Raw genomic sequence first — 24,245 nt, 5'->3', positions numbered from 1 at the left:
TGTCCTTAAACGCGACCATTTACTACCAGCGCCTACTTTTTCCACTTTTAAGAGGCTGAAATTTTCATACCCACCCAGCTACATTTCCAAGCCAGGCATTAAATATCACCAGTCACTATCTGGATCACCCCCCACCACCCATCAAATTTATCAAACGGCCCACTAGTGAGTGATATTGCCTGGTTTAGCGAGAACTGGTCTGTTTACCTCATACTGAACTGTTTAGGGAAGTAAAAACATAACTGGCCTACTGGTACCTCAAATTCAAGCAACTGGCTGACTCTACTAGCTTGAACACTTTACATTATGGGATTGTAATTATGTAAGAGTCTTTTAGATCGAGTTTGGGGTCAAATCGAAAAATTGTCAGAGAGAAGGGTGTTTGTTTTATTAATTTTTTAACTTTGTGCCTGGTATCGTGAGAGTACTTTTTGTTTTTATATATAAGATATAAATATATCGTGTCATGGTGTGGTATGGTATGGTATACAAGTACATTTCATTTCAACACAGAGAGGTTATTTATTAAGAACCAAGAACTCCAAGTCAACTAAGGAAAAGATACTTCCAAGTAAATTATATCGTATGTAAAGAATGATGTTGCAGTTCACTTTCCTAATTTTATTTTTAAGTCTTGATGTTTTTTTCCCACCATAAATTTTCAGGAGTTCCACGGGAAACAAAGGAGGAGTTTGATTTTGCAGACTTTGACATATTTGACAACCCCAAAGCTCCGTATTCAACGTTCAACTTCACATACAGCCACGAGAACTTTGAGAGACTTAGCAAACTCACAGAGTTTAACACTCTGCTTCACATTGAGGAGATTAAACAAGTAAGTTGCAAAGTAAAACTTACCCGTGCTACAAACTGATTAAAAAACAGCCAACTTGGGTCCTGCACGCTCATATGACCTTATGCTGTTGTGAGCGCAGTAGAATTTTAACCAGACTATACTAAACAAGAGGGTGCGGTGGCGGAGCGGTTAGTGTGCTCATCTCCGAAGCGGAAAGTCCAGGTTCAAGTCTCGATTCGGACACTGATTTTTTTCGCCCCCCTCCTGCCCACCCAGCAGTTATGGGTACCTGACTTCGAGTTGGGGAAGTAAATGCGGCGTGGAAAGGAACTGGCCACCCTACCACAATATTATGCCGAAGGCCCAGGAAGTTGTCTCACTAACAAGGCAATCCCCATTGTCCTGATCGGATGCGGGAACAACTTAACTTTATTCTAAAGAAGTGAGTGTTGAGCCGACAGTGGCAACGTCTAAGACATTGATGAGGCAACGACTTGACAAACTGTTTTAGTTTTAGTAAGAGTTTTACGGCACTTGCAAAAAAAAAAAAGTTTACTTCAGTGGGTTTAGATATTATATACTCTAACTTTACTGAGGATGGAGAAAAATGAAACCAAAAATCTATAATATAATCTGTAAAAATCACACAGCATTTGAATGGCTTCAGATAGCTGTAAATAGCTATAAAAAAAAAAGAATCTTGAATATTGAAAAGTAAAGTGGAATGGACACAGCTCTTGTCACAGATAGAGTATGTTGATAACCATGCAGGACAAGATGATAGTGTCAGGATGGCATCAATATTGATAGTTTGTTGGTTTGGGACATAAATGTTACATTCACCCCCTGGGGCAGTGCCACTGACTGAAGTGTCTTTTGGCCATTCCCAAAGGGGGGACATATCTCGTTCAAGCATAGTAGAATTGTAAATGGGCTGACTCATGTCACGCTCATAACTGTGCCTGATCTGCAACAGGGAACTGCTGCTTTTTCTTTCCTGATCCTTACTATTGTCATTTTCCTCTACTTCTTTTGTATGTTTGTCACTCTCTTGTGACCTGCTATTTTGGGGTGCCTTGATAGTCGAAGCAGACCTTGTGCTGTTGAAGTTAGAGAGGTGAGCAGTCTAAGTCTGATTCCCTGAAAAGACTTCTCTGTTGACACCCAACCCTAGGCGCTCATTATACCTTATGCAGTTGCGAGCGTCGTAAAACCCTCTACTATAAAAAAAAAAATGAAAAAAAAAAAAATGTTACATTATTCCTTGAATGTAAGGTGTAACTGACTACTGCTTCCTTCCTGTCTTTGCCAGGTTATACGAGATGTTGTCAGACTGAAGCGAGAAGGCCCTCCCAGAATTCCCATCCAGTCAAAGGATATCAAACTCCTGCACATGAAGAGTGTGCAAGAATACCGCAAGCTGAAGAAGTTCATTTCACGCATGGAGAGCCGAAGCTCAATATCCACACCATTTGGCACACCAGGGGTACAAGCTTCTCCAAGCACAAATCCGTTTTTCTCCGATCTCAAACAGGATAAGCTTTCTCGCTCGTCGACTTGTTCGTCTGAGCAGAGACATTGGCCGGATCGACTGTCGGAGAGCCACAACTCTGGTCTCAACTCGCACCGTTCCTCCCGGAACAGAGGGAGAAGGTCGCCGTTGTCATCGACTTCGTCCTGTGACAGTGTGTTCGGCACGCCACCTCAAGACCAGGTCCCAACCTTCGGGGCCCCGGGTCAGCCACACAACTTACAGCGCCAATCTAGCAGAGGTGTTCCTTCCAACGTGGATAGTTCCCATGTGACTGGTCAGAAAAACAGCAACAGCAGACAGATGCCTTTGTTTGGGTCTTCTGCCGCGGAGACTGGGATATTGTCGAACAGTTGTCCTCAGTCGTCAGTTATGCGTGACGTCACTGACAGCAGAAGTCACCCCGAGAATGGTCGCCATGAGGCTGTGCCAGTGGTCACGGCTACAACCACGCCTGCTCAGAACTTTGACATGTTGGACAGTGGAACTAGCCTTGTGTTGGATGACCAGTCTCCCTTCAGCTGCCCAAGCTCTCTCTCACCAAGCACCCCTCATGCCATTCCAAGCCCGAATGAAGCCCCAAAAAGCCCGGCTGGATCTTCTCCCAAACTGAAAATGCCTCCTCTGTTACCCCCACCAAACGTTGCCCAAACTCTTTCCTCCTCATCAGGCTCAAGCAAGTCCTTCACACCAACCTCCACACCATCCACCGCCCAGAACACGCCAAAACCAAAGTCAAAGAAAGAGTTGCCCCCTAATCCTTTCTTCGTCAACGCCCATTTCATGAGGTCGGCGTACAACTCTTCATCATCTTCAGAAGGTGGGGACTCTGAGGACAAGGGAAAGAACTATCGGTTGACCACAGGCTCCTCCTACAGGCGGTCCAAGCCATCTCCCTTGGCAAATGGTCTTCCAAGTCATTCAAGCGCCAACACCGAAAGAAGTGAATCAAACACATCAGCTTCCTCCAGTGAAAACAATCACATCACAAGAGGATCGCCTGCGGGACTATCAACGTTTCATTCCCGTAATCTAGAATCACATCCTGAACTTGTCTACGAATCATCACCGAGTCAGACAGAATCTGTCGAGGGAACAAACACGCAGACCTCGGTCACAAGCCAGGAACCATCGACAGCAAGCCCTACATCAGATGATTTCTCACTCGCTCCAGAAGCTTTCAAATTAGACGGTACACCTGTGACAGACAGGGCACAAGCGAAAATGTTCTACGAGGAAGCAAAGAAGAAACGCGCGCTGTTCCGCAGACAAAGTACCGTCAGTTCTCTGAATAGTATTTCTTTAGAAGACCGATGCCAGTCCCAGGAGGTGGGAGAGCAGGACATACAGAGAGCCAGTAGCGGTGATTCTGTGACAGAGATCCGACCGGTCGCCTCAGACGGTCACCACCTTTTCCAAGACGCTTTCCACAGTTGTGATGAAGGGGCTCCAACTTCGGTGACAAAAGAGGATGTGATATCCATGGAGATTTCCAATTTATCCCAGTTCCAAGCCGTAGGCAGCCCGTAGTCATAAAGTGCAGGATTAACTATCCAATTCATTACTTTGAACATAAGAGAAATCAATTTATTTGTGCTCATGTTCTTAAGCCATTATTTCGAGTAAATTTTAACTACTTGTGACAGCATGATTCCTCAAGTACTGGGAGGTTCCTGAACCAAGTTGTCAAACATTGATGTTTGGAATTGAAAGAACATATTTCCTTTTTACATGAAAGTTTTGGCACCATGATGTTAAAAAAATATGTTTTTGACAGAACATTATTTTGTTAGTACTTGAAAGGTCCAGAATCCCGATATACTCTGTTCATTTCTTTTGACCTGAAAGGCTGTGATTTTAAATTAAGTATGCTAAAAGTCATATAACTGTGGGCAACGTTACAAAGTTTAATTGTGCTGCGAAAGCTGTTGCATTATCCAGGTGGAGCTTCTGCTCTTAAAGCTATTGATAAATGACGTAATCTTTCAATTCTCTGACTCTCCGACTCTTTACTGGGCATTTTGAGTGAACAAAAAGTGTTAGATGAAGTTTTAAATTAAGCATATGATAGTCTCATTTCTTGGACTGCTCCTTTTTTCAACTTGTCTGTTCTAGGTGCAGCACTTCATGTTTTTGTCTCTGGGTGAGGTTTTTTTAAGGCTCTTATAACAATGATTTTTGATTATACATGAGATTTTAAAAAGCAACATTTTTACATGCAGCAGCTTTTGTTATTTTACCATGCTGCTGTTATATATTTGTATTTGGGGCAGAGGTGTATATTATATGGTCGCTTTTATGCACGAGGGGGCTTTCCCAAAAAATGCTGTTTTGAAAAAATTGAAGGTAAAGTTTTTGCCCCTTGTTCAGTTTCATTAAAAGACAAGGAGAACAATGCCCACTTTTGGTGTAGGTCAAGATTTCTGGAAACCCCCGAAATCTGGGTTAGCCCGCTTGTCCTTAAAAGCTACCACATGAGACTGTGGGTATATTTTCTCTTTCTCTCCCTGATCATTTTCCTCACTGTGACCAAGCCATTTGGTGGGCATTTTTGTCCTTTTTGGACTAAAATAAGAAAAGAAAACCTACATAATTTCTTTTTTTTTTTTGTCCGAGCAACTTGCATGTATCATAAAGAAGAGACACATGTACTTCCTAGAAAACAATTCAGAGAGGAAAAAATCATGAATTTCCTAGAAAAAGTTCAGAGACAAAAAAAATGTAATCTGATCATAAATTATTGTGGTTTGTGTGAGTTGAAGGAGACTCTGGAATGGAAGAGGTTCGTTTGTCAACCTGTGAAATGCGTCTCTCACAAGAAAATGAGTTAGATCTACTGGGTAAAAAACTCTTTTTTCTTTCTTTCAGGTAATTATTATATTATACTACCTTCCAGTTTGTGTCGTCAAAAGAATAATCATATTAGAAGTTTGTATGCCAATTTCCATACGTGAGGTAGCTTAGTGAAATCAGGCGCCCGTCCAAATAATGAAATTGAAGAAACTGGCATCTTCACGCCGGTTTGGCAATTCTTACTGGATTTTGGGTGTTTTTTTAGCCCAACGCCTTTTATGTCCATTTATAAACACATAAACACATTTCTGTGTGGATTTGACTGAAAAAGGTTGATTAAAGGCACAAAATATGTAATTTTTCTGTTTACACAGACTAACAATCTAAGGAAATGACCAAACTTTGGGGGGCCATTTTCTCGCTAATCTTGCCTCTAAAACCAGGCAACCCCCCACCTTCAATCGCAAATATCTCAACTTGTATTCAAGATAAATATAGGTATTTCTTTCATCTACAGTAAATGAAAGTGCTTTAAGGTGATACCAATAACTCCACATGCCCAAAAACTGACGAGCGCCTGATTCCTCCACGTTGTGACACAGATTTCGCTTGTCCTGTGAATAGCGGGGGGGTTTTTCACCTCAGGGCAGCAGGAAGAGGACAGGCCTATCATTTATTAGGGCAGCTCAACGCACAAGTCTGTCCCCGTCGTTTTATGCAAGAAAAATTCTGAAATTATGCAAACTGAGCCCAAAAATGTGAAATTATGGGATTCTGTTAATTTTAACAAAGAATGATTAAAGAAAATAATCAGAAATTATGCCAAAAATTATCAAATTTTGCTAAATTATGCGGGGTGCATAAAATCACGGGGACAGACAAGTAACTGTTGGCCTTTATATTCCCACTGCAGGAAGGACGGGGGTGGGGGGAGGGAGGGTGGATTTGAGTTGTGATGTGATATCTTTCTAACAAAAGTGGGATTTGCTAAAAATTATTTCTCCCACTCATATGTATTTGTATTCTCTGAAGAGTATGGAGGAATTTTGGAGAAAAAAATACTGACACAAATTCAACATGAATACTCGGTGCTTTGAACTTGACTCTCTCTACTTGGACGTGACAAAATGAAATAAGGCCGTTGTTAGGCGCACGTACACCCTTCTAACACTGAAGTGTTCGGGGCACGTATTTTCAAAGTCACAAGACTAAGAGTAAGAATAGATCCAGACCTACCTTTCGGGAGTCTCCTTTGACGAAACTGCTGAAATTTTCTTTACCATAGTCTTCTATAGCTGCGCTTACTTAACTCATTAAGAGAAGTGAAAATGTTTCCAATATCTAGAGACGGTCTAGATCTCAATGTATCATCCATATTTTCACGAGTCTCAGTCTCTTTGTACAACTTTTCCAAACACGCTAATGAAATTAATCGAGGAACGACCTTGACTTTGAAAATACGTGCCCCGAACAATTCAATGTTAGGCGGGCGTATGCGTACCTAACGACTTCCATGAAATAAATGATGTCGTGTGTGGAAGTACTGATAAGTTTTTACACTGCTCTGTATGCAGTGTCTCATAAGGAAAACACAACTGCTCACAGAAAACTGGCTTTGAATTTAAACAAATTAATGTACTTTTCTGTTTATGTTTTTCAGGACATAATGTTTCTCTATATTATTATTATCATTGTTCTGTCTTGCCATACAGCAAGTTTTGCTGTTTTGTTGGACAATGAGGAAAGATGTGGGAGTGGGGAAGAAACTCAACATGTATAGATGATGAAAGGTGATCTATAATTACCTTAGTTCTGCAATTGTTTACTGCCTTTTTGTCTTTCAGGAAAGCTTCTGACGTTTTTTATTTGAACATGTCACCATTCATTTTTATAATTTATCATATTGATATGTGCAAGTATGTGTATACAAAGAATTTTTTTAAAATGAAGCACTTTGGTGAAATGGTGAAATGGTATGGGTTTAACGCCCCTATCAACACTATTAGGTTATTTAAGGGGCAGGACCTCCTAGTTTAACGTCTGTCTCCGATAGGACCGAGCCAAGTGGGAAATTCGTGTAAAGTGCCTTTCCCAAGGACACAACATCGGACCGAGCTCAGGCTCGAACCCCCAAACCCGAAATTTAATGAAGCCCATTGGTATGTATGTTTATAAATAGGTTATAGAATTGTCAAAGGAGAGCATTTGTTGTATGTTTATATGTAACTGTGTTCATATCATTTGCCAGATTTGTGGATTTTTCTCTTCATAGCACTTGTGGACTTTTGTTTCAGGAAAAGAAATATTTTGCAACAAGGTGTAGGTTTTTTCTATATTGTCATGCTTTCAGAATTGCCTCATTTTCCATTTATTTTGACATAAAAAGTGTTAATAAAAATTATTTTACTGCCTTAAAATGTTTATTTATTATTATTTGTTGGTGCATTGTCAAAAACTGAGGGAGAGAAAAGGAGGACTGACTATAGTGCGGTCTAAAATTTGTGGGGCAACTTATTCTTAAATATCTTTTTTAAGGAGAAAATCATTGTCACCCATACTTTGCACAGCAGTTTGTATCAATTTGTCTTAACTAAATCTAATTTTTCCACATCAATTGAGGCTAAATTAAAAAACTTTTCTTCGTTAATATATAAAATACTGCAAATCTCCTTCACGCGGAAAATGGAATTGTTCACAGATCTTCCCACTTCTCACACACATTTAGCGTAGGCATATGGCTTATGTCACAGCTCACCTATGACACATTTAGGGGGCAAAGCTAGTTAAGAGAAATGTATTTTATAGTGAACACTTTTTCGCACTAAAATTTCTCAAAACATGCATTCAGTAAAGATAATCTCGCAATTACAAAAAAAATGACGGACATGTCCGATGTTGTCCCAGCAGTAAACCTTTTAAAATCTGTAGAAAGCACCCACTGGGATTTTTTATTAGTATTTATTAAGGAATTTTCTAGAATAGAGCTAACAGATGTTTACAAAAATAGTCATTTATTGTTAAGACAAATTGATATAAGTCAGTGTGCAAAAGCTGGAGAGATTATGTTCGATAGTTGAGGAGACATTTGACAATTAGTTGCGGCACAAATTTTTTACAGCATTAAAATGGCACCCTCACATGTAAATCACCTTCTTACAGAGCTTTCAACAATCTAGCACTGTGTTATAGTTATGAAAGGGGGCTCTCATGGTCTAGTGGTTATGCTGTTTGCCTCTCATTCAATAGGTCCAGGGGTCGAAACCTGACAGCGAAGGAAAATTTTCTTCAATATAAATTTTCTGCTTTGTCCCCGTTTCCTGCTCTCTAGCCAAATTCTGATGTCTGCTTTCATTTCCACTTTCTGCCCCCACCCCCTTTGACAACTCCTCTGGGCTCCTGACTCTTTCTGCAGTCTTTTTACTGCAACTCCTTGGCTCCTTCTTACTGCTGTCTCTCAACCATACCCCTGATCTTATGGTAGGTATAGGATCCAACACCTTGCCATCTCGGATAAGGGTGAAAAATCTCAGAGGTCCCTTGTGCAATTTGCACATTTAAAAAAATTAAAAGATCCCTTGGTGGTCCAAAATCGATAAGAGTAGGCTTCAGCCACCACCCGCGCAAAATTCAAAATTAATTCCTGCCAACCCAAAAATGTTTAATATATCCCACACACTCATATGACCTTATGCAGTTGCAAGCGCTGTAAAACACATTTTTTGAAAAACCAGTTGTTATGAATAATGTGCCAACCATACTCTAAAGTGATCATTTAATTTGCTTCCAAGTTAATCCAAATATCTGTCTCTGTGATTTTATGCACCCCGCATAATTTAGCACAATTTGATCATTTTTTGCATAATTTCTTATTATTTTCCATTATCATTCTTTGTTAAAAATTAACAGAATCGCATAATTTCACATTTTTGGGCTCAGTTTGTACAATTTTAGAATTTTTCTTGCTTAAAACGATGGGGACTGAAATATTAGTAACAGTTAGTAACATCAAGGTGGAATCAGGCGCTTGTCAATTTTGGGGCATATGTGGGGTTATTGGTACCATCTATAAATTTAGTTTGTTCATTTATCTTGCTTTGGATGAAAAAAAATCCATCTATCTGAAAAAGAAACGGAGATATTTGCCGTGTGGAGCAAACCACAGCAGAGCACCAGGGCTTCCCACTCACCAGATTATTATAATGTATCAGCTAAAGATAGTGCGGAATATTCAGGATGAGCTAGAAAATATTGAGGATAAGCTAGAAAATACCTGGGATGAGCTAAAAAATATTAAGGAGGAGCTATAAGATAATAGGGATGAGCTAGAAAATGTTGGAGATGAGCTAGAAAAGACAGGGGTACAATGGGGATGAGTTTTAAAATATTGGAAATGAGCTAGAAAATACTTGTGGACAAAGGGGATTAGCTGGAAAATACTTGGGATGAGCTAAAAAAAAAATTGGAATGTGCTAGAAAATGTTAAGGATGAATTACAAAATACTGAGGATGAGCTACAAAATATTAGGGATGAGCTAGAACATACTGGGAATGAGCTGGAAAACAATATGTATCAGCTAAAAGATACTGGGGTATATTCAGGATGAGCTAGAAAATACTGGCGATGAGCTAGAAAATATTAGGGATGAATTACAAATAACTGTAGATAAGCTAGAAAATATTATGGATGAGCTAAAATATACTGGGAACGAGCTAGAAAATATTAGGGATGAACTAGAAAATATTACGCATTAACTAGAAAAGAGTGGGGAATATTTGGGAAGAGCTAGAAAATAATAGGGATGAGCTAGAGAAAAGTGGGAATTAGTCGGGATGAACTACAAAATATTACCGATGAACTAGAAAATATTCCGGAAAAGCTAGAAAATACTGGGGATGAGCTGGTAAATATTAGGGATGAGCTAGAAAAAAATATGTATAAGCTAAAATTAAAATAGTGGGGAATATTCGGGATGAGGTAGAAAATAATAGGGATGGATCTAGGAAATGTAACGGATCTCCTAAATACTGGGGATAAGTTAGAAAAAATTAGGAGCTAGAAAATATTTTGGATGAGCTAGAAAATACTGGGGAACAATGGGGTTTGGCTAAAAAAAATACTTGGGGGGAGCTAAAATAAATTTGAGATTCGCTAGAAAATACTTGGGAACAATGGTTATGAGTTGGAAAATACTTGGGATGAGCTAGGAAATATTGTGGATGAGCTAAAAAATACTGGGGAACAATGGGGATGAGCTAGAAAATACTGGTGATGGACTAGAAAATATTAGGGATGAGCTAGAAAATAATATGTATCAGCTAAAAACTAGTGGGGAATATTCAGGATGAGCTAGAAAATGGTGGGGATGAGCTAGAAAATGGTGGGGATGAGCTAGAAAATAGTGGGGAATATTCTGGATGAACTCGAAAATATTCGGGGCGAGATAAAAAATATTACGGAAAAGATAGAAAAGAGTGGGGAATATTTGGGATGAGCTTGAAAATAATAGGGATGAGCTAGAGAATAGTGGGAATTAGTCGGGATGAACTACAAAATATTACCGGTGAACTAGAAAATATTATCGGTGAACTAGAAAATATTACGGAAAAGCTAAAATATACTGGGGACGAGTTTGAAAATATTAAGAATGAACTAGTGAATACAGGGGATAAGGTAAAAAATACTGGGGACGAGCTAGTAAATATTAGGGATGAGCTAGAAAATATTACGCATAAGCCAGAAAATAGTGGGAAATATTCGGGATGAACTGGAAAATATTAGGGATGAGCTAGAAAATAGTGGTAAATATTCGAGATGAACTGGAAAATATTAGGGATGGATCTAGGAAATGTAACGGATCTCCTAAATACTGGGGATAGGTAAGAAAAATTTAAGAGCTAGAAAATATTTGGATGAGCAAGAAAATACTGGGGAACAATGAAGTTTGGCTAAAAATACTTGAGATGAGCTAAAATAAATTTTGAGAGGAGCTAGAAAATACTTGGGAACAATGGTATGAGCTAGAAAATACTTGGGATGAGCTAGAAAATATTGTGGATGAGCTAAAAAAAAATACTGGGGAACAATGGGGATGAGCTAAAAAATATTGGTGATGGTCTAGAAAATATTGGGGATTAGCTAGAAAACAATATGTATCAGCTAAAAACTAGTGGGGAATATTCAGGATGAGCTAGAAAATATTAGGGATGAGCTAGAAAATACTGGTGATGAGCTAGAAAATACTGGTGGACAATGGGGATGGGCTGGAAAATGCTTGGGATGAGCCTAAAAAATGGGATGTGCTGGGAAAATACTGGGGAACAATGGGGGTAAGCTAGAAATTAGTGGGAAATATTAGGGTATGAGCTAAAAAAAAATACTGAGGAACGTTGGGAATGAGCTAAAAATACTGGGAATGAGCTAGAAAATAGTGGGGAGGAGCTAGAAAATGTTAAAGATGAATTACAAAATACTGGGAATGAGCAACAAAATATTAGGGATGAGCTAGAACATACTGGGAATGAGCTAGAAAACAATATGTATCAGCTAAAAGATAGTGGGGAATATTCAGGATGAGCTAGAAAATATAAGGGATGAGCTAGAAAATATTACGCATTAACTAGAAAAGAGTGGGGAATATTTGGGATGAGCTAGAAAATAGTGGGAATTAGTCAGGATGTTCTAGACTAATATTACCGGTGAACTAGAAAATATTACGGAAAAGCTAAAAAATACTGGGGATGAGCTTGAAAATATTTAGAATGAACTAGTGAATACAGGGGATAAGCTAAAAAAAATACTGGGGACGAGCTAGTAAATATTAGGGATGAACTAGAAAATATTACGCATAAGCTAGAAAATAGTGGGGAATATTCGGGATGAGGTAGAAAATAATAGGGATGAGCTAAAAAATAGTGGTGAATATTCGAGGTGAGCTGGAAAATATTTGGGATGGATCTAGGAAATTTTAACAGATCTCCTAAATACTGAGGATAAGTTATATAAATTGAGGGATGAGCGAGAAAATATTTTGGATGAGCTAGAAAATATTGGGGAACAATGGGGTTTGGCTAAAAAATACTTGGGATTAGCTAAAATAAATTTGAGATTCGCTAGAAAATACTTGAGAACAATGGTTATGAGCTAAAAAATACCTGGGATGAGCTTGAAAATATTAGGGATGAGCTAGAAAATACCGGTGAAAATGGGGAGGAGCTGGAAAATGCTTGGGATGAGCTAAAAAATGGGATGTGCTGGGAAAATGCAGGGGAACAATGGGGTAAGCTAGAAATTAGTGGGAAATATTAGGGATGAGCTAAAAAAAATACTGAAGAACGTTGGGAATGAGCTAAAAAATACTGGGAATGAGCTGGGAAATAGTGGGGAGGAGCTAGAAAATGTTAAGGATGAATTACAAAATACTGGGAATGAGCAACAAAATATTAGGGATGAGCTAGAACATACTGGGAATGAGCTAGAAAACAATATGTATCAGCTAAAAGATAGTGGGGAATATTCAGGATGAGATAGAAAATATTAGGGATGAGCTAGAAAATACTGGCAATGAGCTAGAAAATATTAGGGATGAATTGCAAATAACTGTGGATAAGCTAGAAAATATTATGGATGAGCTCAAATATATTGGAACGAGCTAGAAAATATTAGGGATGCGCTAGAAAATAGTGGGGAATCTTTGGGATGAGCTTGAAAATAATAGGGATGAGCTAGAGAATAGTGGGAATTAGTCGGGATGAACTACAAAATATTACCGGTGAACTAGAAAATATTATCAATGAACTAGAAAATATTACGGAAAAGCTAGAAAATACTGGGGATGAGCTTGAAAATATTAAGAGTGAACTAGTGAATACAGGGGATACGCTAAACAACACTGGGGACGAGCTAGTAAATATTAGGGATGAGCAAGAAAATAGTGGGGAATATTCGGGATGAGGTAGAAAATAATAGGGATGAGCTAGAAAATAGTGGTAAATATTCGAGATGAGCTGGAAAATGTTAGGGATGGATCTAGGAAATGTAACGAATCTCCTAAACACTGAGGATAAGTTAGAAAAATTTAGAGATGAGCTAGAAAATATTGTGGATGAGCCAGAAAATACTGGGGAACAATGGGGATGAGCTAGAAAATATTGATGATGAGCTAGAAAATATTGGGGATGAGCTAGAAAATATTGAGGATGAGCTAGAAAATAATATGTATCAGCTAAAAAATAGTGGGGAATATTCAGGATGAGCTTGAAAATATTAGGGATGAGCTAGAAAATAATGGTGGACAATGGAGATGAGCTGGAAAATGCTTGGAATGAGCTAAAAAAAAATTGGGATGTGCTAGAAAATACTGGGGAACAATGGGGATACGCTAAAAAAAAAGGAGTGAGAAATATTAGGGTATGTGCTAAAAAAATGACGAGGAACGTTAGGAATGAGCTAAAAAATACTGGGAATGAGTTAAAAAATAGTGGGGAGGAGCTAGAAAATGTTAAAGATGAATTACAAAAAACTGGGGATGAGCTACAAAATATTAGGGATGAGCTAGAACATATTGGGAATGAGCTAGAAAACAATTATGTATCAGCTAAAAGATAGTGGGGAATATTCAGGATGAGCTAGAAAATATTAGGGATGAACTAGAAAATATTGGCGATGAGCTAGAAAATATTAAGGATGAATAACAAATAACTGTGGATAAGCTAGAAAATAATTACGTGTGTGCGCCTAGAGAAAGGTACCAAAAGTTGCCCCAGACCGTTTCCAGCTACAGGCTGATCATGACAAAAATCACTTTTTTAACCAAAATGTGTTTCCATAAAAAAATGATAGATTCAACATTTTTTTACCATGTGCTCAAAGGGTTTTCGTTGATAAGACTTTTTAATGTTTTATTTTGAATCATTTTGAGGGAAGGGTATCATAAAAACAAATAATAAAAACTGCTTTTAAAAGTTGTTAAAACCTATTGTTCAAGCACGTTTTCTCTTCCCGGCTAGGTTTCACCCATTGAATTCCATTCATGATATCGATGTCAACTGAATGCCAAATTGGAAATGAATTTTCCATGAATAAATTGTAAAAAGTTTGTATGTGTTCTCATGTTTGTTAAACTTAAAAAGCTCATTTTCTCAAAATTATATCTTTATGCCCTACCTCGCAAAATGTGTGCAATATCTCAAAAACTACTTGAGATATCTAAAAAAAAAATTAAAAAATTAAAAACCTCCTGAGTTCAGCATTGAATTTCGTATAAGGTACAACTACAACCCTTAAGCCTTAACTCAAAATGGTCAAAATCCGACTTTTGGTACCTTTCTTCAGGCACACACACTTATATGTTTTAGTAATCAATAAATGGAAAATTAATAATCTGGCTTTAAAGATTTTAATACGGCCATTGATGGTCTTCATCACTGGGGAGTCTAGGACAGGGGTTGTGTAGTCAAGTATAAACAGGACAATAACAAGGGGGGGGGGGGGGACGAAAAAAGATCTCGCCGGGCTAGACATTGTCCAGTTAATTTTTTTTAAGGGGAGGGGGGGGGGGGGAGGAGTTACTGCTGGCAAAAACCAAAGAAACCTTTGGAACTACGAGATACATCACAAGTCTTTGATCCTGATTGAGCATCACAACAAGGCATGCCAGGCATCCACCATAGCTATTTGCTTACAAGTTTTAAACAATGATCCATTCTTTAACTTTAACCCTATCCGTACGTCGTGTTTTAGTTTTAGTTTTACTATCGTATCCATACGACGTGGGGAACTCTGTGACACCATTTTCCTCGGAAAGAGGAAATTTACTCGTTAATCCAATCCGTACGCTTTGCATAGCAGTCTGTCAGAATGAATTTTTGAGAAATACCGAAAGTCTTAAAGAGATCTTCGTACTAGAAGTATTCTAAAATGTGAAGAATACAACCCCGGGGGTACAAAATGACCCCAGGGCGTACGGATAGGGTTAACACTTCTTACGTCGAACGTTTTTCTAAGGCTGTCCCCGTGGTTTTATGCACCTAGCATAATTTAGCAAAATTTGATCATTTTTCGCATAATTTCCGATTATTTTCCTTTATCATTCTACGTTTAAAAAATTTACAGAATTGCATAATTTCACATTTTCCGGCCCAGTTTTGAATAATTTCAGAATTTTTCTTGCATAAAACGACAGGGACAGCTAAGGGCAAAGTGGCACTGAGTGACTACTACAACTACAACGGCTCAATGCAAAGAGAATGTTACAGTACTGAGATCGACAGCTGCACCTCACATAATGACGTAGACTGTCTCAACTATCTGGTATCCTGTAAGTTTTTCTCCCCTAATAATACACTGGGAAGGTTGGCAGTGGGTTGAGGCAGCCATAATATTTTAGGTTTTTTTTTAGTTAAGTAAGAGTTTTACGGCACTTGCAACACAATAAGGTCATATAAGTGCCGAAGAATAGATTAAGTGTTACAAGAGAGTAACATACACAAAAAAGGAGGAGAGATGAGGACGACAGATGTGATGGGAAAGAAGAAGCAAACCACACCAGAACACCCACGCCATAATATTTAATAATCAAACACGTGTATTGCAATTGCATTTTCGCAAAACTGAATAAAAATCCACCAAATTCTTACTGATGGGCAGCCCTTGAGCAATCGCCATTTTCCCCCGCTCCAGGCAAGTTTTAAAAAATAGTTTTAGTAGAAGTTTTACAGCCCTCACAACTGCATAAGGTCATATGAGCGCCAGAAGATTAGAGGTGTTACAAGAGAGTAAAAAAACATTAAAAGTTTAAAAAAGAAAAGGGGGAGATAAGGACGATAGATGTTTGATAGGACAGAAGAAGAAGCAACCCACCCAGAGCACCCGCCAACCACCCGCTCCAGGCAAGTAAGAGAACAGTTCTGCACGGAACATCCATGTCATGACTGCCAGTTATAAAATAAAAACACTCAAAGGTAAAAACACAAAAAAGGAATACAACTCCAAACTGATTTCAAAGTAGTATAAACAAAAAGAAAACGAGATATCACGCTTGAGAATTTCTTTTTAATTATTTTCCTGAACAAATGACAAGTTTGACAAGTGCATGGGGGTGAAATTCAATTTGTATTTATTTACGCTTTAAAACGATGTACATTCCTGTAAAATATCAAATTGAGAAGCGTAGGCCAAGCCTGATAATGTGCCACACCCCTCTCAAGCTGCAACGACTGGAGCCTTTCTCCATTCTCCAGCGTCAAACACGACAAAAAAAATGCCCTCGTGACACGCTGCTCCCACCTCCACTCTCGTACACACACACTACGTCACACACACATACTGATGATTACCCCTCTCATGTTTCTTGCTCCAATACGCCCTTCCGACCCTGCGCTCTTGAAACGGTGGCAGATACCTATGACCTTTTTTTTCTTCAAAAAAGTTAGGAGAGGGCTATGGCCTGGCCTATGCTTCAATTTGAAACTTTACATACACACAAGAATCATCAAGTATTTATAAATGTATTTATATATTCATAATATAGAAACAGGCATAGGAGGAGTGGGAGAGTGGAGGACCAACATCTCACACCTCAAATCAAACCATCTATTGTGTTATGTGTTGACTTCACTCTTCTAGTTTATCATTGCTTCTTAAATACATTCACACATGATTAGGACCCAGACTCAATAGAGACGCCTGTTGCACTTATCGCAAACACACATGCTCAAGTGAACATTTTTCATTTATATATATATATATACGTACTAGTACATCATACACGTGCAAGTAAATATACCATCTATCAACATTCAATTCATCAGGCACATCTTCTTTCAGTCGCTAAGAAGAATGACGAGGGGAAAAAACCACCCATAAAGAACAATGGGCTGAAAAAACAAACTCTGATGCAGATACGGTCAACTCCTGGTGAAACAACTAAAAAAGAATGATCTGAATGAAGGTCATGCTTAAAAAGAAAAAAACCGAACCAGTTGGGACACTCACAAATATACAATATAAACACCAAGCAAGGACTCAAGCTTCACATCAGGATGATCAATCAATCGCACCTTCTACAGCATTCTAGAACCCCCAGTAGCGCTAGTAGCTGGCATAGAAATATTAGAAAAAACTTCCATTTTCCAGCAACACTAGCAGCTGACTGGTATAGAAAGAACATTCCATTTTCCAGTAGCACTAGCAGCCGGAATAGAAAGTACCTTCCATTTTCCAGTAGCACTAGCCAGCTGGTATAGAAAGTACCTTCCACTAGCAGCTGGTATAGAAAGAACCTTCCATTTTCCAATAGCAGCTGGTATAGAAAGTACCTTCCATTTTCCAGTAGCACTAGCAGCTGGTATAGAAAGTACCTTCCACTAGCAGCTGGTATAGAAAGAACCTTCCACTAGCAGCTGGTATAGAAAGTACCTTCCACTAGCAGCTGGTATAGAAAGAACCTTCCATTTTCCAATAGCAGCTGGTATAGAAAGTACCTTCCATTTTCCAGTAGCACTAGCCAGCTGGTATAGAAAGTACCTTCCATTAGCAGCTGGTATAGAAAGAACCTTCCATTTTCCAATAGCAGCTGGTATAAAAAGTACCTTCCATTTTCCAATACCACTAGCACAACCAATCAGATGTGTGTACTAACACAACAGAATGAGTCACATTTTGACAGTATCATTACACTAAGTAAGGGTATCAAGATTCAAATTAACGATCTATTCAAACGCGACAAACGAGTAAAGCCAGTAGGCCTATTAGTCTAGCTGCTTTAGTTCCCAAAATTATAGTCATCACTTGACACAGGGGAATCGGAAATTCTCAGATTTGAGAAAACTCAAGGTCTAGCCGGATACCTCTAAACATCTGAGTGCCACAGGCCACCGACTCATTTGGTCACCACTTCACTCGCCATCAAATTTTCAAACAATGGAGTTTTCTTCTACATATATACCCTGAGCTCTTGCACTCAGAAGATAAATTTTTAATTCACTGTCCCACCTAGAGACTAGAGGTGGACAAGACTTCAATATTGAAATACAATCGTACCTGCTCTGGCAGCTACCTGTCAGAGACAATCACCCGTACAAACCACCATTTCCCGTTCCCCCCCTGCGTTTAAAAAAAAATGTATCAGGACACTGTCTGTTTTTTTGTTTTAGTAACGAGTTTTACGGCACTTGCAACACAATAAGGTCATATATAAGTGCTGCAGATTAGAGGTGTTACAAGAGAGTAACAAACACACAAAAAAAGGAGGGGAGATAAAAACGATAGATGTTTGATAGGAAAGAAGAAGCAAACCACACCAGAGCACCCGTCAACCACCCACCTTAGCACATTCTGCTCCCTCGAGTGACAAGTGAGAAAAGCTTGAAGAGCTTGGGTCTGCTTTGGTCTTAGAACTTGTACCATCACCAAGCATTTTACTTCCTAGCACAAACATTCTTTTCAACATTAGTGCCAGTGGCTAGCAGTTGCTCTGATGTGACTCTTTTTCCAGCTTTCTCACTTTTTTTTGCAACCACTCACACAAAGAAACACATGGCCCTGAGCAACATGTGACATGGAAGCGCAAGAAGAAAGCGAGAGGTCAAAAGGTGTCAAAAGGTGCCAGTAATTCCAAACACAGGCAGCGACACAGGAAATAATCGAGGGAAAAAACAAAACAACCCTACTAAAATAGCCCTTGGCCATCGGTTTTATTTTTATGACAAGAAGAGACTGTTTCAGAATCCTGCTTTTCACAGAGCACATCAACTGGTAGCTTTTAAGAACAAGCGGGCTAACCCAGATTTCGGGGGTTTCCAGAAATCTTGACCTACACCAAAAGTGGGCATTTCCCTACCAATAGGGGAAGTTTGGTTTCATTGGTGTGTGTATTTGTTTGGTTATGAAAAAAAACTCTCATTGTCTTTGAAAGAAACTGAACAAGGGGCAAAAACTTTACCTTCGATTTTCTCAAAACAGCATTTTTCGGGATAGCTCCCTTGTGCTTAAAAGCGACCGACTAAAGAGTCTTCAACTATTTTCAACGTGTGAAAATAACGCTTCTTTTCCCCAGAAACATATCAGAATTCTAAAAATGTGCCCTAATTTTCCACGCCCTTACTTTCCACGCCCTTGAATCAAGACAAAGGCCTTCTCCACACACACTGGCTTGAGCGTGTGTTAAGAAAGACAGCAAAGGAGTCAAAGGAGTGCAAACCCCACTGCGAGGCACACCAGAATTATGCAGCTTAACCTTTGAAAAAAACAAAACATCACTGACATTGACAATCACACAACACCAATCTCCTGGTCTATGGCAATGCACTGATCAGAGCAAACTTCAAAAGTAACGAGTTCACCCATATACCAGACCTGTCACGCCTTGAAACAATCTTTTCATTGTTTTATATAATATATATAGAGAGAGAGAGCTCGTCTCATAATTCCTGTACGAAATGGATACCTTTCCATCACACGACTTGCAGCACTCCAGACTTTTATCATCATCAGCACTGATAGTGATAGCACACACACGGAGAACAAAACTTGCTACGTCTAAGCTCTGGCAGACAAAGATGTGGGGGAAGAGACTTGCAGCTTATTGGTCAAGTGAACTTTGCACTGCATACAGCACAGTAGGGAGAACACTTCGGTCACTTTTGCTGTTCTGAGACGAGAAGGAGGAGATCAAATTCCATTCAGAAACATTGCGCTGCCTTAGAAAATTACGAAGTCCCATCTACTCAGTACATAGTTTTGAGAAATTTTGAGTTTCATAAAATGTCAAGCTTTTTCAAAGCAATTCTTTGAATATATCCTGACAACGACTCCGAATAATCTAACAATTCTGATAGAGCCGATAGACCATTCCGTTTCAGACTGACATATAATGGTCTTAGTCTTAGTACCGTAACTCGAGACGACCAAAAATGTTCAAAAAGAACTTTGTACTTCTGAGGCAGCAATTGCTACAGTGTGTTCCTCCCACAGCGTGTTCCTCCCACAGTGTGTTCCCCCCACAGCGTGTTCCTCCCACAGCTGATCCCCCCAAATCCTGACCGAGCACACTCAACAAGTGCCACTCTCTTCCTCCAACAACCCAGACAGGAAACAATTGTGAGGTGTGCTGACATAATGAGTTACTTCTCGGATTCGAGCCCTATGGGAAAAGATTCATCACGCTAACAGGTGAAGATTTTACAATTTATAAGTATGAAATAATAAAAGACATGTTATACTTAAACAATATGGCATAAAAAGAAAATCTACAAATTTGATCCTAGTGTCGATTTTTTAACCATTATCTCGATTTGTAGAGATTGCGAGAAATAAGTCATTTTGTCAGCACGCCTCACAATTTATTGGTAGCAACACCACACACTTTGTGTCACTCAAAGACACACAGGGGAAACAAAAGATTACACACTAGCAGTCACACGAGGGCATTCGAAAACCACAAAAATTCTCCTTACAACCAATGCCTGTGTAAAAGGGAAATGCAACCAAAAAAGAAAGAAAAAAAGAAAAAAGAAAAACCAGAGACTGAAACATAAACCAACACATCAAGGCAGGAATAATTCACGAATCATCATTTCAAAGGAGGAGTTGCGAGAAACATGCATCAATATCAACAAGTCTGAGAGATCTCCCACAAAAAAAAACCTTGTGATGTTTTTTGTGCTTTGATATCAACCACTGCTGACACAAAGTCCCTCCGTACAGATCGGCTACACACAGGTCAGCACCGTGCCACCGACAACCACGATACATCAGCAAACTCGTGTCATCCAGGGATTTCAAAATAAAAAAGTTACACTGTTAGCATTAACCCTATCCGTACGTCGTGTTTTACTATCGTATTTGTATCCATACGACATGGGGAACTCTGTGCCACCACTTTCCAAAGAGGAATTTTACACGTTAATCCGATCCGTACGTTTTGCATAGCGGTCTGTCAAAGTGATTTTTTGAGAAATACTGAGTTTCAAAGAGATCTTCCCACAAGAAGTATTCTAAAATGTGAAGAATACAACCCCGGTGGGTACAAAATGACCCCAGGGTGTACGTACGGATAGGGTTACGCTACGACTTTTGCCGACAACAAAGAAATGACTGAAACATCTTCATGGTTGCTTTTTATTCTTCAGAGTATTCAGAGATCTAAAACAAGAATGCAGACCAAGTAGCATATATTTTCCCGATCATTCTGGTCACCCAAAACTAAGTCAGGAATCACAAACACACATCGTTTGTTTCGTCAAAGATGAGCCCAGAGCGCAATAGACCAGTGCCAAAGGTCTAGAACAGAGCTAGCGAACCCGCTGAACAGATCAAGTCAGACCGGTCTGTGAGTGGTGAGGAAAAACTAAAAGAACACACGAGAGTACACACCAGTGAAAAGAATCTTGCAGTGAAGACACTACTAGTAAATGTGAGAATAGCTACAGAGCACTGGCCTATGAGAGGGGGGGGGGGGAAAAACCCATTACTTAGAACCACCCCAGCCCTCTTCCCCAGGTAGGAACAGCAAAATGTGCTTGTACGTATGTGAGGTAGTGTGGTGAAATCAGGCGCTCGTCAAAATAATGAAAGTGAAGAAACTGGCATTTTTCCTCAGAATTAGGAATTTGTATCGAATTTTTGTTTTCTGGTTCAACACCTTTCATGCCAATTAAAGAACACATTTCTGGGTGGATTTTTACTGAAAAATGTTGATTAAAAGCATAAAAGACGTACATTTTCAGTTTCCACGGGCTCTCAAACTAAGGAAAAAACTTTGGGGGACATTTTCTCGCTAATTTCACCTCTGAAACCAGGCGACCCCCACCTCCTTCAATGGCAAATATTTCGACTTGTATCCAAGATAAATGAGTATTGGTTTCATCAAAAGCCAGGCAAATGGACAGGGTTTAAGATGATACCAATAACTCAATATGCCCCAAAAATTGACGAGCGCCCGACTCCACCACATCGGGACACATTATTGTTTAGTGATCTGGTGGGTTCATTTTGTGCCGGGTAGTTCATTAGAACAACTGTATGAATCGTTCAAGTGTTAGCCCATTGAGTGTGCTCTGATCCATACTGGCTGACTTTGTGCTTAAGTTGAGACCAGGGTTCCTTCCACGAACTCCACACCAAATTCAAGGAGATTTCAAGGAGAAATTTTTAAAATTCAAGGATATTTGGTCAAGAAATTCATGTCGTTTTCGACAGCGGAATCGCACCCTAATAGCTATTTCCAATGGGCTTACTCTTGTCCAAAATGAATCGTAGTTTTGATTGTCCGACAAAAAATTTATTTATGTCCGATCCTGTGAAATTCAAGGAGTTTTCAATGAGGTTCCTCAAATTCAAGGAGTTTTCAAGGGCTTCTTGAATTCAAGAAGACCGCAGGAACCCTGTGAGACTAAATCAGTTCCCCTCTACTCTGTCCACCTACAACCTCACTTGCTGATTACAGTCTTTTCTTGTGAGGACAAAAACCCTGTCATATGAGAAGAAAGCCTCAATTTGATCACAAAAAAACTAGATCCAAACACTTGTGGGGAGAGCGTAGCCCAGATTTCATTACCACTCCACAACCAAAAGACTGTGAAACTGAACGCAGTAATGTGTGCGCGTAACTTGCCGTTACTTCACCGACTTTGTGGGGGGGAAAATATTTCCGTGCAGACAGATCATACTACCAGTGAATGTGTGCTGTGAACAAAAGATGCTAACACCCCCCACCCCCCCAGCCCACCCACAAATCCTCAAAGAAGACAAACCAGATACAGTGGAGTGACCAGTGATGTTGCAAGAAAAAACAACGGTGACCTCGTCGACAAACACAAGAGTGGGACTAGCTGTACACAAAACACTCACCATATGGGGGGGAGGGGGGAGTGTCACCTAGCACAGGACACATTCATTCTAGGAGAGAACCCACCACTGGACACTACCACCACCTCACTACCTTACAAAACCAGTACACCTCTGTCACTAATGCTGTCATACAGATGAAATCAATAAATGCCCCTGCTGAGAACCAAAAAAACCAACCAAAAAAAAAGGACTAAATGCACATCTATCATTAACACCGAAACAAAAACACACACGCACAACAAAGGTCGTTGGGCAACTGAAAGAGCTATCTTTCACTCCACAATACATAAGGGGGTGGGGGGGTGGGGGTGAGGAAACCCTGTTGCAAAATCTAACCAAAATCAAAGAAAGAAAACAAATATACTCACACACACACAAACACCAAAAAAAAACAAAAAAACAAAAAAATTTACCAGTCCCTAAAAAGTAGTACCAAAAAAAACCCAACTATGTTTTGAATGTCGTATTTCCCAGAACTGTGGTACAACTAGGGGAGACCTTCACGGGGAGGGCGTGGCCACTTGTGAAGACTTAGCTGCACTCCGCGACCCTCCCATCTTCCCCAACTCTCTCTCTGCCCTCCTCACAGGTCGCATAGTTTCAACAAAATCAAAAGGTAGATACCCACTCGAAAAAAACAAAAAGACTTTTTAAAAATAAACCTGTACATGGCACGACTCTCTCAGCGTTTGTACACAACTTTGAAATTGAGAAAGAAGCGAAATTTCAACCTCAGCAGACATTCAACCAACCACTTTTACAAACGACCGACCAAACGGTCGTGAGACTGGCGGAGGAGAGATGAAAGGAAGGAGAAAACCCCACAGCCGACGCCCTAGGAGAAGAGGTCAGCACCATAACCCCCGTAGCTGACGACAGGACGTCGACAGAAAGGCTGGGCGGGACAAATTTGCTGAGGCTAGCGCAGCCGCGCGCGCGCACACACACACACACACCTACTCGCTCACCCACACACAAAAGATAAATCGCACACTCGCACCCTCACACACACTCACATCAACTCGTTCACCCACACACAAAAGATAAATCTCACACTCACACACACACTCGCTGACCCACACACAATGATAAATCGTGCGCACACACACCTACTCACACCTCCACACAATAATAACATGCACAAATACATGCGCGCACACACACACACACACACAAACAAATTCCGCTAGCCAACCAGCCCCCTCCCCTCTCCTCCCAACTTCCAGCCCTGCAATAGTTCTTCACCAGCCAGCCAGGACGAGGACAAGGACGAAGAC

At 39.8% G+C, this 24,245-nt stretch overlaps 2 protein-coding genes and 1 long non-coding RNA gene across 6 annotated transcripts in view; 1 reads left to right on the top strand and 2 right to left on the bottom strand.

The window, feature by feature from the left end:
- Positions 1-4,648, top strand: part of LOC101850745 — a 61,266-nt gene extending 56,618 nt beyond the window's left edge. For all 4 annotated transcript variants that reach the window (XM_035971819.1, XM_035971821.1, XM_035971822.1 and 1 more), the window contains 2 exons: positions 666-835; positions 2,109-4,648. In XM_035971819.1, coding sequence (XP_035827712.1) covers positions 666-835; positions 2,109-3,857 — 1,919 coding nt within the window. In that variant the 3' untranslated portion in view covers positions 3,858-4,648. The remainder of the gene's footprint in view (positions 1-665; positions 836-2,108) is intronic.
- Positions 4,649-16,150: 11,502 nt separating this feature from the next.
- LOC106012806 lies at positions 16,151-18,983 on the bottom strand. The gene is made up of 2 exons (XR_004858970.1): positions 17,565-18,983; positions 16,151-17,399 (listed from the first exon to the last, which is right to left on the bottom strand). It is a non-coding gene; the product is annotated as an uncharacterized LOC106012806 (long non-coding RNA).
- Positions 18,984-21,875: 2,892 nt separating this feature from the next.
- The window catches only part of LOC101850358 (cullin-3-B), a 26,683-nt gene continuing 24,313 nt past the window's right edge, over positions 21,876-24,245 (bottom strand). Inside the window, exon 19 of the mRNA XM_005106101.3 lies at positions 21,876-24,245. This exon is cut by the window's right edge and continues 125 nt beyond it. The gene's annotated coding sequence lies outside the window, so the exon portion shown is untranslated.

Source organism: Aplysia californica, unplaced genomic scaffold (genome assembly GCF_000002075.1).
Source record: "Aplysia californica isolate F4 #8 unplaced genomic scaffold, AplCal3.0 scaffold00513, whole genome shotgun sequence".
Lineage (NCBI taxonomy): Eukaryota > Metazoa > Mollusca > Gastropoda > Aplysiida > Aplysiidae > Aplysia > Aplysia californica.
The sequence above is the reverse complement of the archived record's forward strand: the minus strand, read 5'-3'. Positions and strand labels throughout refer to the sequence as shown.